The sequence below is a fragment of the Microcaecilia unicolor genome, chromosome 10 (assembly GCF_901765095.1).
Source record: "Microcaecilia unicolor chromosome 10, aMicUni1.1, whole genome shotgun sequence".
Taxonomy (NCBI): Eukaryota; Metazoa; Chordata; class Amphibia; order Gymnophiona; family Siphonopidae; genus Microcaecilia; species Microcaecilia unicolor.
The window spans coordinates 48,440,437-48,460,113 of NC_044040.1; the positions used below are offsets into that span (position 1 = coordinate 48,440,437).

A 19,677-nucleotide genomic window follows, 5' to 3' on the forward strand; every position below is an offset into this window, starting at 1 on the left:
CAACTGTGTCAAAAACACCTGGCACATAAAAGGACACCAACAAAATTTATCAATACGATTATCATATGATAACAATGGATAGCGTGGAAGTAGACAACTGCCAATATGCATATATCATCCGTATAGCGGCACTGAATTTATGTGGTGCCAGCATTAAAATTAAGGGAGTATTTTCCTACAGTATGTTAAGTTTTGGGCTTAATGCATTTTAACGTTGGATTTGAATGGGCAGAAGGCCCAAACCTAACACTATATCAAGAAGGGGCATTCCCAGTATTTTTTAATTGCAGGTTGTGGGTTTATGTTCCATTAGCGTGTGGTACCTGCTGGGAGTTGTGGGGATCACTTACCACCTCCTATTTATGAGACACTAAGGGGCTCATTTTAAAAGTACTTAGACTTACAAAATTCCATAGGTTACTATGGAACTTTGTAAGTCTAAGTGCTTTGAAAATACACCTCTAAGTGTTCTTACATTAACTCTGCATCGGGAGGTTAGTGCACGATAAGTGTACCTCAAAACAGTGGCGTAGGAAGGGCGGGGCGGTGGAGGCGGTACGCCCCGGGTGTCAGCGGGTGGGAGGGGTGCTCCGGACAGCCCTTGTCTCCTGCCTTCATCCTTCGTTTTTTTTAAATCCATTGCAGCGACGCAGGCAGCGCTTCGCGTCTGCCCTGCGTGTGCTGTGAAGAGAGAAAATCACCTCGCTGGCGTCGGGCCTTCCCTCGTTGTGTCCCGCCCTCTTCTGAGGTAACTTCCTATTTCCTCGAGGGCGGGACACAACGAGGGAAGGCCCAACGCCAGCGAGGTGATTTTCTCTCTTCACAGCACATGCAGGGCAGACGCGAAGTGCTGCCTGCGTTGCTGCAATGGATTTAAAAAAAAACGAAGGGTGATGGCGGGAGACGAGGGCTCTGTCGGCTTTCCACAAGGGGGGACGGGACGGGACCGGGTCGGGGGGGGGGGTCAGATGGGAGAGGGGGAGCTCAGAGGGGAGAAAGGGTGGGGTGTTCAGAGGGGAGAAGGGGATTGGGGAGGGTGGGGGAGCCCGGGGGAGCCCAGATGAAGGGGATTGGGGAGCCCAGATGAAGGGGATTGGAGAGGGTGGGGGAGCCCAGAGGGGTGCTCGGAGTGGAGAAGGGGATTAGGAAGGGGTGGGGGAGCCCAGAGGTGTGCTCGGAGGGGAGAAGGGGATTAGGAAGGGGTGGGGGAGCTCGGAGGGGTGCTCGGAGGGGAGAAGGGGATTGGAGAGGGTGGGGGAGCCCAGATGAAGGGGATTGGAGAGGGTGGGGGAGCCCAGAGGGGTGCTTGGAGGGGAGAAGGGGATTGGGAAGGGGTGGGGGAGCTCAGAGGGGTGTTCAGAGGGGAGAAGGGGATTGGGGAGGGAGGGTGGGGGAGCCCAGATGGGTGCTCGGAGGGGAGAAGGGGATTGGGGAGGGGTGGGGGTGCTCAGAGGGGAGTGCTCAGATGGGTGAAGGGGTCTGAAGCTGGAACTGGGGTCTGACAAGGGGCAGGAGGGAAAATGGGTCCATGCCTGGGGCAGGTGGGAGAATGAGTCTGGGGCTGAAAAGGGGGGATGCAAGGCATGTGGTGGATGAAGGGGGTTGGAACTGGGGGCTGAAAAGGGGATAGGGAGAAATGGCTGGGGGCGGAAGCTCGGGACTAATGGAAGAAAAGGGCTGGGGACGGAACTTGGGGCAGGTGGAATAAGGGGGCTGGAACTGGGGGCTGAAAAGGATAGACCCTGGATGGAAGGGGGGAGTGTGAGGGAGGGCAGACCCTGGATGGATGGGAGAGGGAGGGCAGACGGATTGAAGGGGCAGAGAGAAAGGGCAGATGGTGGGTGGAAGGGGGAGAGAGAAAGAGGGCAGACTGGGGCAAATGGTGGATGGAAGGGGCAGAGATAGAGGGCAGATGTGGACGGAAGGAAGAGAGAGATGGCAGACTGGGGCAGATGGTGGATGGAAGGGGCAGAAATAGAGGGCAGACAGTGGATGGAAGGGAGAGAGAGGGCAGAGAGTGGATGGAAGGGACATTAGAGAGGGCAGACACTGGAGGGCAGAGAGAGAGAGAGCAAAGACAGATGCTGGATGGATGAAGACTGTGAAAAGAAGATGAGGAAAGCAGGAACCAGAGACAACAAACTGTAAATAAAATACATATTTTTATTTTTTTGCTTTAATATGTAAACAAGGTAATCTTTTTATTGGACTAATTTTAATACATTTTGACTTAACTTTCAGAGAACAAAACCCCCTTCCTCAGGTCAGGATAGGATACTGTAACAGCACTATACTGTATTGACCTGTGGAAGGAGATTTTGGCCTCTGGAAGCTAAATGTATTAGTCCAATAAAATGGTATTTTATTTTCTGTATTTGTTTTATTTCTATTTGTTAATTAGTAAAGTGGTTGGTATTTATTAGTTTTTTCAAATTTACATCTGCTGTCTTTATATTTTGCACAGTACTAGGGGACATTTTCTGTTTCTGTGGTAGTGTTGCATTGTATGCAGAGTCTGGCATCGGGGGTTCAGTTTAATTTTTGTCTAAATAGAAAGTTTATGATTACTTATTCTATAGTGGATTAGGTGTATCTGTGTTTGTGAAAAAGACATTGCATTGACTGTGCAGGATCGACGATCTGTACTAATCTGTCTGTTTTCGTTTTACAATAGGTGAATTGATGTTCTAGTGCTCACTGTAGTGTTTAAGATGCTTTCCTTTTCCTTGTGTGACTCGTACAAATTACTGCTTATGGTATGGTATAATTGCTCTATATATAGGTCCTGAGTGTTTTGTATTCTCGGTATGCCTAGTACTGGATTTGGGGGGGGGGTGTTAAAAAATGACCGGCCCCGGGTGTCAACTACCCTAGCTACGCCACTGCCTCAAAATGAACACCCACTCTCCATCTATGCCATGATGCCTGACAGAAATATCTTAAAAATTCAGTAATGCTGAGTTGATCATGTATTGAACTTTAGTAAAAGGGCCCCTAAGCTGGTTACTGCCACCACTGAAAAAATCATCCCTTATATTTCTAGTAGCATTATCCACTCATTATATAGAGAACTGTTTGGTTGTTTTGTTGACTTGAGTAACTTTGTAAGTTTTGAGTCCTTTGAAAATATGCCTCAATGTAACTTTGTAAGTCTAAGTGCTTTGAAAATATGCATCTTGGTTTCCTCAATGCATATGTAAGGCCTCTGCATGCAGGCTGCCATTGATAAAGACAGTAATCCAGGAGCCAGTGGTATGGGACACCCCAGTATTTTGGGACAGTGCATTAGCGGGCAGCCTGGGTTTTGGCAAGCAGCAGAATGCAGGTGATGAGTAGTACTGAGTCCATGTACGCCCAATCATTTTGGGACAGGCTATTTTAACTATTTGATAATACAACTAGTAATGGTAAAATACTGAGCTCTCTATTTTGGCCAGATCATTCAACCCTTTCCAACGTGTTAGGCGTTAAGAGAAAAATTCCGGACGTGTTGCACGTTTCAGCTTGCTACTAATCACTAACCTCCACTGTTTGGTGATCGTGCCTGTTGCCTGGTGCTGTAGTCCACGATGGGTCAAACATTTTCATTTCAGTTTTATAGCTTACACCATGTATGACAGTGGCAACGGTAAGAAAGGCTTGCATTAGCAGTGTCAGCATCAGCAGTAAAAGGAGGACATCATAAGACTTCTGGAAATAAACAAACAAGAATACTTAAATAAGCCTCCTTTCTTGAAATTCTGCATTCCTCTCTTCAGGTTTTAATCGTACTTGCACCAAGGTTTGCCTTTAACATAAATATCAGGATTCAACATTGCTATGCACTAGATTTCACACGTCTACTAATGGGCTACACCTGCCATAACAGTACAAATGGAGGCAGTTTTTAAGGTATCCAGCTCCTTTGCCTTATAGCAATCTACAAACTAAGGGCCCTGTTTACAAATGAGCGCAAGCGTTTTTAGTGAACGCTAACTGTGTAGATGCCTATAATATTCCTATGCGCATCTACACGGTTAGCATGCACTAAAAACACTAGCGAGCCTTTGTAAACAGGGCCCTAAACATAGAATGTTTAAATTAATTCAATAACTGACAACCAGTGCAGTTGTTTCAAAGTGGTTAGCACCTAAGAAGGATTGTAGAGTGTGCAGAGCAGCAGCCAGCTGTTTTGATCCATATTGATATATACACACACACACACTCAAATCAAAGTTAAATATGTAAGAGTTACATCCAATTATGTGTTTTTAAAAATTAATTTTCAGGGTCTTTTTATTATAGGATTGCGTTGGTAAGGGGCAGGGGTATGCTGGTAAATTTTTAACAACGGGGTATGCTGGTAAATTTTTAACAACAGGCTCTTTCTCCTGACGTAGCCAGCTCTGCAGTTGGAAGGGCCAGGGGTGGCCGGGGGGGGGGGGGGGGGGGAGAGCAACACTTGCCTCTCTCTCCTCCCTTCCTTCGTGCGGGCACGCTAGGCATACCTTTGCTGGCAACCAATAATGGACTGCCACCACTCCCAACGTCTTGCTCTGAGCAGCATGATGGAACTTCTCTCACATGCTGGAGAAGTCCCAGCCTGCTGCTCAGAGCTGGAAGCAAGGAGCTGGGAGCAGCAGCAGTCTATTTACTTGGCTGGCAGGGCTCAGCATCCCCACCAGCAAAGTAAAAGAGAATTCAGCAGGGGGCCCAAGCCCACATTTTGGGAGCCAGTTGTTAAAGTAGCCATGGAGGGCCCTACTTTAACAACCGGCTCCCAAAATTCTTAAAAACTTAACAACCGGCTCTTGCGAGCCTGTGAGAGCCTGCTCCAGCACACCACTGGTAAGGGGTGATGTGAAAGTGATTGTGATCATAAGCTCAGGGCAGAAAGAGGGATTAAAAGGTTGAAAGATGATTGGGAGGAGGGGGGTGCAAAAGAGGAGGTTTGCCTAGGGTATCTAATAGCTTGCATTAGCCCCACTTCTGAGTTTACTAGGGGAACTGCATTGTCCAACAGCAGCTTCATAGGGACTTAAAGGGTTATCAAGTCACAACATGCAGCTGTAGGCTCCTGGCATATGACAAAAATGTTTAAATGCTAACTTATTTTCTCTGTTTGAGGAAGGCTAGAGCTACATTTTATGGATCTACACCCTGAGGAAATATGGCAGTTTAATGAAGTGAAAATGCCTCTTTAATTGAATTAGCTCTTGCCGAAGCCCAAGGCTAAGGAGTTTTTCACAGCAGAATGGCTCCTATAGTTTCCTTTGCCAGCACATACAGTAGTTGACAATTAATTTTGGAAATGCTCTTTTGGCAAACGATGTCTGAAAATTACCTTGCATGCGGCAGTCTGGGTTCAGGGTAGTCTTCAGTACAGAGAGAGTTCTAACTTCCCCGTTAAGCAAAGTATATAATAAATTGGATGAAGGCTTTATTGCACTGCTGTGTCCCTGGACTTGTCTGCAGCTTTTGATGTAATTAATCACGATCTATTGCTGCAGTGGCTCAGGGATATTGGACATGGCGGTACAGTATTGAAGTGGTTTACTTCTTACCTTCAGGATCATACTTGTAGTGTTTTTAGTTCTGAAAAACAGTCAAGTTCATATTCTCTTGCCTGTGGCATTCCGCAAGGGTCAATGCTCTTTCCGGTTCTTTTCAACATCTACTTAAGTCCCCTGGTTTATCTAATTCAATCATCTGGATTAAGCATGTAGTTCTATGCAGATGACATTCTGAGTCTTCACTATGTGTCTGCCCACTGTACCTGACCTTTCCCCTCTTCAAATTTGCCTACACAAGGTTGCTACCTGGCTTCAAGAACACCATTTGATCCTAAACCCAAGACAACAGAATGTTGGCTTACTGGCCATGCTTCAAGTCCCTCAATAACACCTGTGTTGTTTATTAGTCCTATACATCCAGTAGACCACTTTAAATATCTGGGTGTGTTATTAGATTCCAAATTAACCTTTTCAAAGCAAAATTTAGAGGTTTTAAAGTGAGGTTTTTATATGCTCTCTGAATGATAAAAACGTATGGAATATCAGCATGCACACTTTGTTCCATGCTTTTGTTTGTTCCTAGCTCGATTATTGTCATGTTAGATATACTGGTCTTCCTAATATGGCAATTAGGCAATTGCAGACTCTTTAAAATACTGCAGCTCACCTGTTATATCACGCAAGGTGCTCAGGTCATGTTATTCTTCTCTTGATGAAGTTGCACAGGTTACCTGTACACCTGAGAATCCAATTCAAAATTCTCACTTTGGCTCACAAAGCGGTACATGATTTCCTGAAAACCTGGCATCTTTTAACTATCCTTCATACACTAGCTCGTTGCTTGCGCTCCCTCAGCGACTACAGGTTTGTCTTACCTAACCCCAGCAGGCCTATTATGAAACAATGCATAAAAGTGCTTTTTATTTCATAGCCCCTTTTCTTTGTAATAGTCTCCCCCTTGCATATTAGAGCATAGCTACTAGTGAAAACATTTAAGGTTGCTTTGAAAACCTATTTCTTTACTAAATGCATTTCACAATGCATCTTTGCGGCACAGAGCAGTAGCACCTGACGAGTATGCAGTAATGCCGGCTGATTGTCTTCTGGTGTGAAAGATTCCTTTCCTTTTATTATTGGCATTCCTTTCCTCTTTTAGGTTTTTATTTTTTTCTCTGTACATCGCTTTGATTTATATGTGAAAAAAAAAAAAAGATTTATCAAGCTGTAATGAAACATAAATGGACACCTACCTTAATGCTCGGAGGGTAGCTTTTAAAGATGTCAACAATTCTCACGATGCTGACAGACAGATATCCAGAAGCAGTGAACAACAATGGAGATGTGACACTGCTGGTGACAATCAGAACCTCAACCTATAACAGAGCCTCGGTCAGAATCTCCAGTTACAAATATGATCTTCAGCATATTACAGAAATAAATTTGCTTTAAAAATTCATCTCTGCATAGTAGCGATAACTTCCCCAACTAAAATACATCCCATCAGGCCCCATCGCTTTGTCTATTTTTAGTTTAGCTAGCTCCTCACAGAGTCTTTCGAGAATCGGTCCTGGTCTACCACACATCCATTCCCACTAGCATTTGTTTTCTGCAGTCCAACCCCCAGCCCCTCTTAGCTTTTCTAAATATTTTTGCCTATCTTTTTTTTTTTAAGTCTAGAACCTCCAGTCTCGAATAAGCCCTTTCCTCCTGTGTATTAATGTTGAACCACACCATTTGGTGATCACTAGATGCCAAATGATCACCCACTATAACATCAGATACATTCTCCCTGTTTACAAACACCAGGTCCAGAATAGCTCCATCCCGCATGGGTTCCATTACCAACTGCTGGTATAGTATTTCCTGTAGTGAATCGAAGATCCTCTTGCTTCTAGACGATCTTGCAGCAGGGACGTCCCAATTAATGTCCGGCATATTAAAATCACCTATTTGTAGTATTTCCCCTTTCATATCTATCGCGTTAATGTCTTCAATTAAATCTCTGTCCATTTCTTCTGACTGTGGAGGCCTGTGTATCACACCAATAGAAATATATTTTCCCTCTTTCCAGATTAACCCACAGTGCTTCTTCCTTACCCCAGGAAGAAAGAAGGGACGTCTGAGGAGGCCTTCTGACTCACCGATCAGCTGTTCTTGCCCGTGCAGCAGAGGTGAGAGGCGCTGCACGGGCCAGTAAGGCAAAGGGGGGGGGGTCGTTGGACGGGGGGAGCGGCAGCCACGACCAAAGGGGGGGGGCGGCGGGGGCAGGGCACGGGACCGGAGCATGGCAGGAGGCAGAGCTAGTGGTTGAGAATACAGGAAGGGAGGAGGGCCGGCCCGGGGCTGCTAAAATTGGAGATTTTTCGTGCGGGGGGGGGGGGGGGGGGGGGGAGCGGGGAGCAGTGGGGGGGGCAAGGCGTCCAAACGGGACGCTCATGACGAGTGCCTTTGCCCCCTCCCGATCCTTTTTTTTTTTCTTTTTTGGTGCTGAGGGAGAGGGGAGCAGTGGCGACCTGGGGTGTCAATAAAGGACGCCCTGATGCGTTTTCGCCCCCCCCCCCCAGTTATTTTTTTAATTGGATTTTGTTAACTTCTAGCAGACAGACAGCCCTAACGAGAGGTACAGACTCTCGTTAGATTTCACGGTGTTCTCCTGCGTTAAACGAATCGGAAAAGGTTAGTGCATGTCATTTCAATGGGATTTGTAGAAGAATTGCTCATCTGCATTCAGTTTTCGTTAGCTGCTACTGTCGTCGAAAAATAGGCTTTAGTGCATGGAAAGGATAGGAAATTCTTCCTTGAGGGCTCATTTAACGATGAAAAACGTTTAGTGCATCTAGGCCAGCTCTTATTGTTCCTCTGTTTGTCCACTCCCAGTGTGTCACTGCTGCTGTTTGTTGCTGCTGTTTGTGTGAAGACTGTATGCTGCTGCTGAGAGAGACTGTTCTGTGTGAGGACTGTTTGCTGGTGCTGGAAGAGTAAATGCTGAGTGCTGCTGCTGCTGCTGGGTCTCACTGTGTACAGTAGGTGGAGGAGTGCACAGTGGTGTTACTGGGCTTTAATGTGTTACACCAGTAGTGGGACACCTGCACACCAATTATGGATGCATTGAATGCTATTGTGGCTGACAGTTTGCTGAATGTGGATAAGAGTTTGGAGGGGAGGCCCAGGAGGAGATACCCCAGTCCCAGAGTATTTAGGCCCAGGAGTGGCTTCATGGGCCTCACTGACCAACAATGCCTTACTAGGTATCAGTTTGATAGGGCTGCCATATAGCACCTCTGTGATCAGCTACAACCCGTCCTCCAAGCCAGAACACACAAGAATAATCCAGTGCCATTTCACCTTAAGGTAACTGCCTCCCTCATCTTTCTTGCCACCGGCACATTTTAGTCAGTGCTAGCAGTATTATAAAATAATACCTGCACATATGCAAAGCCAGTGCAATTGTTTAAGATGACCAGAGGCACTATCATACTTCCTCAATTGAAACATCAACTGTACTGCTGTATTCTGTAAAAGTTGAAGTTTAACAGCTTACCACTTAGTCCAATATATAAAGAATTACAATAATCCAAATTAGATAATACCAGCATCTGGACCAACACAGTAAAATGTGACCTTTGAAAATAGGACCTTATCAACCTCAATTGACGCTTATGGAAGAAAGATTTATTTCCAGACTTGGTTAATCTGAGCTTCAAAAGTCAACAAAGAGTCGAAAATAACTCCCAAGAGCCTAGATTCTTTGACCACATTTAAACTTTTTCAATTAGGCAGTACTAAATTGAGAGGGATAGCATTCACAGAATTAGAAAACCATAAGGCTTTTGTCTTGGCCTGATTCCGTTGAAGTATATGTTTTACAGTCCATTTCTGAATCGTATTCATAGCACAAAAGATTCTATCAGACATTTTATTCAAAACAGAACAGGAACCAGCATATAAAAATAAATGCTTTCCCTCACCCATAATTATAAGTGAGAGGGAACTCGATTGAGCAACATAGGGGACAGCAGCGAACCATGAGGCACTCCACAGGTTGATACCCAACTTTTCAACATAACTCCCCCTTCCAGACAGCATAGGCTCTATTCCTCAAGAAATCCCCAAACCAATTACAGACAGAACCAGACAGACCCAATCCGCTGAGTCTAATCAGCAACAAGCCATGATCCACAGAATCAAAAGCTGCCGAGATATCATACTGAAGTAAGATGATCTGTTTACCCCTACTCAGATGTTCTTTAAAATAAGACTTGCAGGAAAATAGCTAGGGTCAATGGCATTAGTGTGCATTAATACAGTAATGCACATTAGCAATTCTAGTCCTCAATGCTCTGGTTGGTATAAACTATGAAAGTAGTCTAGAAGATAAGAAGGACCAAAGCCATAAAGGCCACATTTAGATCTCACGGTTAAATTCCAGTTCCGCTGAATAAGGGGCAGACTGCCATGGCACCGTCCGATTAGTGCTGAGGCAGTCTGACAGAATCAGGGAGGACCCAGAAGTTATCTGGGCACAACCAATATTTAGTGTCGGTGAGCAGATGACTGTCCGAACAAGTAGGACTACACATATAGCAGTCCTAACTTACCCAGATAGTTATCTGGGCACTGGAACTGAACATACTCAAACACCCTGGATTCTGTATATGGCATACCGAGTAGTACATGTAAATTTGTGTGCGCAGCCAATTTATGCATGCTACTCAATTAGTTAAGCTAATTTGTGTTGATAATTGGCCAATAATGACCAATTATTAATTGAGGTGTGCGTAAACTCCAGTGCATATAGCCAAAAGGAGATGTGGCAATGGGAGGAGTGGTGGGCGTCAGGGCATCAATCAAATCTACGTGCGTGGTTATAGAATTCAGAAGAGTGAGCCTACATTTAGGCGCAAGCATTTAATGTAAATGGCAGTGCCTAAATCTAGGTGCATCCACCCGGCCTATGCGCTATTCTATAAACCGCGTTTGAATGTAGACATAACTTATAAAATAACGCTAGGCACGTAAATTGGACACGCCTAGATTTTAGTCACCATATATAGAATGTAGCCCATAATTTCTTGCGGTCATGCCATGCCAGTGCTTGATCAGGCCTGGCATTGAATATCCAGATCAAATTCAGCCTGTGGCAGCCAGCACCTTTAAAAATCACTAACCAACTCCACCTAAATACCAGGGGGGGGGGGGGGCGGGGGAGCGTTTTAAATTTTACATGATCACTGGCGTAATGTCATCTTTATATGAGGCTCCCACCAACAGCTACACTGCCGCACTGTGGATCATCTGTAAGCTGTAAGGCCAAGGTACAAAGCATTGCTACAGTCCAAATACAAAAACCAGCAGCATGAATAAACATCATAAACTTTGCATACCATGTTCACTGCTTAAATCCCTGAAAACTACATGGGCTGACTGTATCAGTTCAAGTTCCTATATTTTTCCATCACCCCCAAATCCCACCATTATATCAAACAGTGTTCAAAACAGCTCACTAGTGGTACATAGTTACTTACTAAACATTTACTGGGATATTCAGCAGCCACGTGGCTTGCAATAGCAGTTGGAAAACACTACAAAGGAATTCACACTGTTAGGAGAGCAGTTAAGAAATCATCAAATATTTCACCATAATAAATATATTTATTATTTATTGCATTTGTATCCCACAATACATAATTCTTACAACTGAACATATAAAGCTGCTAAAATGTATGAAACAAAATTCCTAAATTAAGAGCCATTCACCTATAGGTTCCCAAACCACTTTTTACTAATATTCTAATAATTACTTACAGTGGGGGAAATAAGTATTTGATCCCTTGCTGATTTTGTAAGTTTGCCCACTGACAAAGACATGAGCAGCCCATAATTGAAGGGTAGGTTATTGGTAACAGTGAGAGATAGCACATCACAAATTAAATCCGGAAAATCACATTGTGGAAAGTATATGAATTTATTTGCATTCTGCAGAGGGAAATAAGTATTTAATCCCTCTGGCAAACAAGACCTAATACTTGGTGGCAAAACCCTTGTTGGCAAGCACAGCGGTCAGACGTCTTCTGTAGTTGATGATGAGGTTTGCACACATGTCAGGAGGAATTTGTTGGATTATTTGTAGTAAATAATTAGCAGATTTTAGTACACACAGCTTCAGCTTTAGAAATGTTAATTTCTTTCTTCATCTCTCTCTCATTCACCCCTGAATAATTCACTGCTGAGTCACTTTAAAGTTGAAGTAACAAAACATCTGTTTACTCACAGTTTGTAGTTAGATTATAATCAGACAGGCTTATATATACATATTACTATACATTTGTATTATCAGCTCCTTCCATGTGCTTAGATGGTAATGGATGCTCACACCACCATAGATCCTCTCAGGTTAGGAGAGATCATGAGCTCCATGTGCTCCATGTGCTGCATCTGCTGCATCTAACCCCCACAGGAAGTTGCATAGCTGTGTGACCTCTCTAAGTAATTCACATCAGAGGTCACAGAGTAATCACAGAGAAATAATAGGTGACAGGCAATGCATGTAAAATACAATTACATTCCAACAAACCCCTTCTCATGCATAACTGTCATGCAATTATTTATTCATACAAAGTCCAAGCTTTATACGCAGATTCACAAAATGTTCTCTGGGTAACGGTTTGGTCATGATGTCAGCTGTCATCTCACTGGTGTGACAATAGTGTAGACTGATGACCCCTTCTTTCACCAACTCTCGCACGTTGTGGTATTTCGTTGCGATGTGCTTGGTGCGTGACTGAACCTTGTCATTCTGTGACAGTCGGATGCAGCTCTGATTATCTTCCATTATCTGGATTGGTCTCTGTTCAGCTATTCCAAAATCCAGCATAAGTTTTTCAATCCACATCAGTTCTCTGCACGCTTCCGATACGGCCACGTATTCAGCTTCTGTAGAAGACAAACTCACAATACTTTGTTTATGACTGGCCCATGAAATTTGTACATTTCCATACATAAACACATATCCACTTGTGGATTTATAATCAGAATGATCCCCTGCCCAATCTGAATCACAGTAACATATTAGTTTTGGATTACTATTGGCTGAAATCTTTAATTTACAATCAATGGTACCCTTTAAATACCTTACCATCCTTTTAACTGCAGTCCAATCTGATTTGGTAGGTGAGCTGACCCTTCTGCTCAAAATTCCTACTGCATTTGCTATATCAGCCCTGTATGTGGTAGCTAGATATAAAAGCTTACCTATGGCTGATCTATATTGGATGTTATCTGGTAAAGGTTCTCTTACTGTTTCATCCTTCAGAAAATCAGTGATCATGGGAGTACTTACAACTTGGGCATCTTGCATACCTAAACTTTCAATAAGCTCATTTATTTTCTGCTTCTGGCTTAGAAGATAAGAACCATCATTTTGTTTCTCAATTTCTATACCAAGATAGTATGACACATTTCCAAGTTCTTTTATCTCAACATTCTGGTTTAAACACTTTACAATGTCCTTGTACTCTTGCTCATTTTTGCTTGCAATGAGCAGATCATCAACAAAAGCTAAAATGTATGCATATTGTCCATTTCTGCACCTAGTGTACAAGCATTTATCTGCTTCACCTTGCTTAAATCCTAAATTTGTCAATATTTCATGCAATTTTTCATTCCAACATTTTGCACTTTGCTTTAATCCATAAAGACCTTTGTTTAATTTACACACTAGCTGTCTTTGTTTTGTATTTATGAAACCTGTTGGTTGTTCCATGTACAAGTCTTCAGTTATATCTTCATGAAAAAATGCTGTTTTCACATCAATGTGTTTGACTTGCATGCCTTTTGAGACTGCAATGCTCAGAAGTGTTCTGATTGTCGTGTGTTTCACTACAGGTGCAAACACTTCATCAAAATCTTCTCCATATTTTTGAAGATATCCCTTTGCCACTAATCTGGCTTTATACCTTTCCACTTTTCCTTGTGCATTCCTTTTTAACTTGAATACCCATTTGCATCCTATAGCTTTCTTGCCAGGAGGTAATTTTGTAAGAATCCAAGTATTATTTTTATCCAATGCATCAATTTCTTCTTGTGCAGCTTTATGCCATTCAGCAGCTTCTTCTGCTGGCATTTTCTCAATCTCATCCCATGTTAAGGGCTCTTGAGCTTCTGCTGACTTTGTTAGGTAAGACAGTCTTGGGGGTGGAACACCTTTGTTTTCCCTGGATGAGCGTCTGACAACAGGTTGGTCTGACCTTTCCGCATCCTCTAAATCTGAGAGTTCTTCTCCAATTGATTCCCCTTCTCCAACTGTACTGTCTTCTTCAATGATCCTTTCTGTGTCTGTTTCCTCTGCCTGTTCCTCGTTAGATACAGGTGAGTTGCTTTCAGACATCTGCCTTGGTATGGCATTTATATACACTGGCATGTCTATTATGGTTCTAGTTTCATATTCTGGATGATAAGGCTCATCTGGGATAATCCAGCCTTTATCAACCATTTTGTTTTCATCAAAATATGTAACATGTCTTATGCCAACAATGCCAGTTTTCAGATTCAAAATTCTATATCCTTTGTGTCCTGGAGCATAGCCAACTAAAATGCCCCTTTCTGTTGTGGAATCCAGCTTATGCCTTCTTTGCTTTGGTATATGAGCATATGCTGTACTTCCAAATGTCCTTATGTGTGACAGGTTTGGCTTCCTACCATGCCATGTCTCATGTGGTGTGCGCTCAGCGCCTTTAGTTGGCATTCTGTTTTGTAGGTACACTGCTGTGAGAATTGCTTCCCCCCATAGTCTTTTAGGGAGATTGCTATCTGACAGCATACATCTGGTCATTTCCACAAGTGACCTAAATTTTCTCTCTGCAACAGAATTTTGCTCTGGTGTATAAGCTACTGTTGTGATATGCTGAATGCCTTCTTGTTCTAGAAATGTGCGCATGCTTTGTGAAGTGAACTCACCACCATTGTCGGTCTGAAGAACCTTTGGTTTTCTTTCAAATTTATTGCTCACCATGGCTACGTATTTCTTCAGCATGTCTGTGACTTGACTTTTTTCTTTCAGCAAATAGGCCACACAATATCTAGAGAAATCATCCAAGAATATTAGCACAAATCTGTTATTTCCCAATGATGGGATATTAAACGGTCCACATAAGTCACTGTGTATTAAGTCCAGCACTTTATTACTCCTATTTCCTGTGTATGCAGGAAATGAGGGTCTCACACCTTTTTGAGTAACACAGTCTATGCATTTCTCCATTTTACCAGCATCTGCACTTATCTGAATGCCGGTGGCTAGTTGCTTACTGTAAAGATCCTGGATCACCTTAAAATCACGATGTCCCAGGCGGCGGTGCCAGATTTCCAGACTACATTTACCATCATTCTTCCTTACTTGCGCCATATGTGAGGCTTCACCTGAAATGTTCAGCTTATAAACATCATTATGCATAAAAGCTTCAGCATACACTTCATCATTTTTAGAGATTGTGCACTTACTGTTTTCAAAATGAATCACAAATCCCTTCTTATCTAATGTAGATACACTAAGCATATTGCAAACTGCTTGGGGAATATACAAGACATCACTTACAGGAATTTCTTTAACTTCATTAGACACTTTGCATTTTAAGAATCCAATACCTTTTGCTTGGATCTTAGCAGTCCCTGCGTTTGCAGTTTTAAGAATACCTTCCTCTGGACACATTTCCTGAAAGAAATCCTTACAATTGGTTAAATGGCATGTGCTCCCCGAATCCAAAATCCAAGTACTTTCATTTGAATTATTATTTACCATAGTCAAAGATTTTTCTGCCATTAGAAAGCCCTTGTGTTTATCTTTGTCCTTCATACATTTCCTGGTTTGAAAATTCTTTAGTTCCATTGGCTTAGGTGAGCTAGAGGGAGTGTTTTGTGTTTCCTTACACCATTTAGATACATGTCCCTCCTTTCCACATGAGTAGCAAATCAGCTTGCCCTTGGGTGGAGTTTTCCCATAGCTCCGCCTTCCTCTGTTCTTTGCCAAGAAATTTGTTTCATTTCTCTCTGACTTGCTTTGAGAACACATCTCCTCAGAATCATTTATTATGCATTCCTGCCTTAGTTTTGATGTTGCCTGTTCAAAAGATTGCCCTTCAATGGCCTCATTTACAGACCTAAAAACATCAAACTTCTTTGATAGTGAGGTAAAAAGAAATGCTCTTTTCAATGCATCACACATGGGAATTCCAGAAAGTTCTAGCTTTTGAAATGAAGACATAAGATGCATAATGTGATCATTACATTTACTTTTATCCCTTAATTTGGTTTCATTCAACTCTGCTAACCAAATTGGTTGCTGCTTTGCATAAGTAGTTGCATATATAGTTCTCAGTTTATATAAAATGTCCTTTGGTGTATCTTTTCCCTCCACTAATATGGCTTGTTTCTCTGAGAGAGCTTCCAAAAGCATGCACTTCACATAATAGTTTGCATTGTCCCATTCAGCCATATTTTCAGCTGTTCTGTCTTGGTCTAAGCATATATCTAATCTTTTTGCTCGAAGGAGACATATGAATCTTAGTTCCCACTTCTGATAATTAAACTCAGTTAATTTAGGCACCTTGAGAGAATAGAAAAATGGTGAATTTCTTCCCTCAGCCATTTTCTTAGCCTTCTGTCTGCTGTGTGGGGGGAGAGAGAGACAGACTGAATCTTTCCTTTAAACTTAAGAGAAAAATGTGGCCTTTTTTTCTGCCTGGTAATATTTCTCTTCTTTTTCAATTCCTGAGCCTGGGCCCATAACCCTTTTGTTGGATTATTTGTAGTAAATAATTAGCAGATTTTAGTACACACAGCTTCAGCTTTAGAAATGTTAATTTCTTTCTTCATCTCTCTCTCATTCACCCCTGAATAATTCACTGCTGAGTCACTTTAAAGTTGAAGTAACAAAACATCTGTTTACTCACAGTTTGTAGTTAGATTATAATCAGACAGGCTTATATATACATATTACTATACATTTGTATTATCAGCTCCTTCCATGTGCTTAGATGGTAATGGATGCTCACACCACCATAGATCCTCTCAGGTTAGGAGAGATCATGAGCTCCATGTGCTCCATGTGCTGCATCTGCTGCATCTAACCCCCACAGGAAGTTGCATAGCTGTGTGACCTCTCTAAGTAATTCACATCAGAGGTCACAGAGTAATCACAGAGAAATAATAGGTGACAGGCAATGCATGTAAAATACAATTACATTCCAACAGAATTTTGGTCCACTCCTCTTTGCAGATCATCTCTAAATCATTAAGAGTTCTGGGCTGTCGCTTGGCAACTCGCAGCTTCAGCTCCCTCCATAAGTTTTCAATGGGATTAAGGTCTGGTGACTGGCTAGGCCACTCCATGACCCTAATGTGCTTCTTCCTGAGCCACTCCTTTGTTGCCTTGGCTGTATGTTTTGGGTCATTGTCGTGCTGGAAGACCCAGTCACGACCCATTTTTAAGGCCCTGGCGGAGGGAAGGAGGTTGTCACTCAGAATTGTACGGTACATGGCCCCATCCATTCTCCCATTGATGCGGTGAAGTAGTCCTGTGCCCTTAGCAGAGAAACACCCCCAAAACATAACATTTCCACCTCCATGCTTGACAGTGGGGACGGTGTTCTTTGGGTCATAGGCAGCATTTCTCTTCCTCCAAACACGGCGAGTTGAGTTCATGCCAAAGAGCTCAATTTTTGTCTCATCTGACCACAGCACCTTCTCCCAATCACTCTCGGCATCATCCAGGTGTTCACTGGCAAACTTCAGACGGGCCGTCACATGTGCCTTCCGGAGCAGGGGGACCTTGAGGGCACTGCAGGATTGCAATCCGTTATGTCGTAATGTGTTACCAATGGTTTTCGTGGTGACAGTGGTCCCAGCTGCCTTGAGATCATTGACAAGTTTCCCCCTTGTAGTTGTAGGCTGATATCTAACCTTCCTCATGATCAAGGATACCCCACGAGGTGAGATTTTGCGTGGAGCCCCAGATCTTTGTCGATTGACAGTCATTTTGTACTTCTTCCATTTTCTTACTATGGCACCAACAGTTGTCTCCTTCTCGCCCAGCGTCTTACTGATGGTTTTGTAGCCCATTCCAGCCTTGTGCAGGTGTATGATCTTGTCCCTGACATCCTTAGACAGCTCCTTGCTCTTGGCCATTTTGTAGAGGTTAGAGTCTGACTGATTCACTGAGTCTGTGGACAGGTGTCTTTCATACAGGTGACCATTGCCGACAGCTCTGTCATGCAGGTAACGAGTTGATTTGGAGCATCTACCTGGTCTGTAGGGGCCAGATCTCTTACTGGTTGGTGGGGGATCAAATACTTATTTCCCTCTGCAGAATGCAAATAAATTCATATACTTTCCACAATGTGATTTTCCGGATTTAATTTGTGATGTGCTATCTCTCACTGTTACCAATAACCTACCCTTCAATTATGGGCTGCTCATGTCTTTGTCAGTGGGCAAACTTACAAAATCAGCAAGGGATCAAATACTTATTTCCCCCACTGTAAGTGCAAGTCATTATAAAATTGAAATGAGCCCCCGAATTCTTTATAGTGTGCTCAGCGTTCTGTGCCAAAATCCAAGTGTATTCTATAAGAATGTGCATAATTTAATTGGCTTAACAAGCCAAGAGCAACTAAAATGCTAAAGGGGATGGAACTCCTCTCGTAGAGGAAAGGCTAAAGAGGTTAGGGCTCTTCGGTTGAAAAAGAGATGGATGAGGGAAGATAAGATTGAGGTCTACAAAATCCTGAGTGTTGTAGAACAAGTAGAAGTGAATCAATTTTTTACTCGTTCCAAAAGTAAACAGGCTAGTGTGCCTTTGTAAAAGACCCCCTACATGAATAAGCTCTACTGAATATCTAGATAATTTACCTGCTTAGCTGGTCTGGCTCTTTGTAGCAGAACTTATCATCATAGTAATACATTTCACTTTGGACATAGCAGACATGAATTGGTTTATCATTTCAAGAGATCTTTTCTGCAGAGTTCAAAGCTTGCAAAATGAGGTCTAATACTTAATTTCTTTTAATGGAAAACTACCCCTTAGGTTTATTTATAAACTGACAGGTTGGGGTTAGTGTTTTCTTAACTTCAATTTATCGCAGAACATATACAAAGACACAACAAATTTATTTCTTTTCAAAGAATTAGGCTGTAGTCCTGGCTCACTCAAACATAGGATGAGCACAGGCATTCTTATCCTCAAGGAGAGGAAGCTAATCTCCAAGGCACTTTGATGGGGGAGCTTCAAATCCTGGTGGCTATCAAATAACCCCACCTTATCTGCTTGATGTTCACAAAGAATTTCCTTTTAGTTAGAGAAGAGTTGGCAAATAAACAGTCTATTTGCAGTCTATCCAATAGAGTTACAGTAGATAATAATTAAATTGTACTGAGAAATTCTGGTTATTGCACTCTTATAATAGTAAAACAAGTACTGTTCACAATCTCAATCTTGTCTCAAATTTAAGACCAGCAGGGAAGGTCATAACGAGAGTTATTTCCAGCTCAGTTTATGAATTGGTGCTAACTATCAAGCCACACAAAGTAATTCCAGCTTCTCATTCCTCTGCCATCAACACATAACCTCTGGCAGATCAGGAACACTGGTTCCAAGCTGAACAGCAACCAGAGATCCCATCTCTTGGTTATCTGAATCCTTCAATGAGCTCACCTCACAAGTTTTTCTCTACTAGACAGGATTTTACACTGCTCTTATTTTTCCACAGCCCAGGGGAATCTAAGCAAACCTTCAGCCATGTCCATTTCCCCTGCTGTTTTTAGAATGTCTCCTTCCCCCTCCCCACTTACCTCCATCCTGCAAAATGCAAGCAAAGCCTTTGAGTAGTGTGTGCTCCAGGTCTGCAGGGTCCTGCCCCCCTCTGATGCAAACTTACTGTTGGAGGTGAGACACAGCAGGCCTTCAGTACACACAGGTACTCAAAGGCTCACTGCTGCTGTCTTATTAACACCGCGTGGTCCTTCCCCCAAACTCTGCTGCCCTTGGCGGATCCCTAGTCTGACTAATGGCAAGGCCAGCCCTGCTCTCTTCTGATTTGCTTTGCCCTCTCTCCCCTCCCCTACTGTTTTGTGAAAGGTTTATTGACTTTCCCACAGTGATCTCCTGCACACCCAAAGGCTTGCACATGATTATACT

General features: G+C 42.9%; 1 protein-coding gene across 1 annotated transcript in view; it reads right to left on the reverse strand.

The window, feature by feature from the left end:
• Positions 1–19,677, reverse strand: part of MLC1 (modulator of VRAC current 1) — a 63,215-nt gene that overhangs the window by 6,738 nt on the left and 36,800 nt on the right. Inside the window, 3 exon segments of the mRNA XM_030216706.1 lie at positions 3,523–3,690; positions 6,743–6,865; positions 11,018–11,074. Coding sequence (XP_030072566.1) covers positions 3,523–3,690; positions 6,743–6,865; positions 11,018–11,074 — 348 coding nt within the window.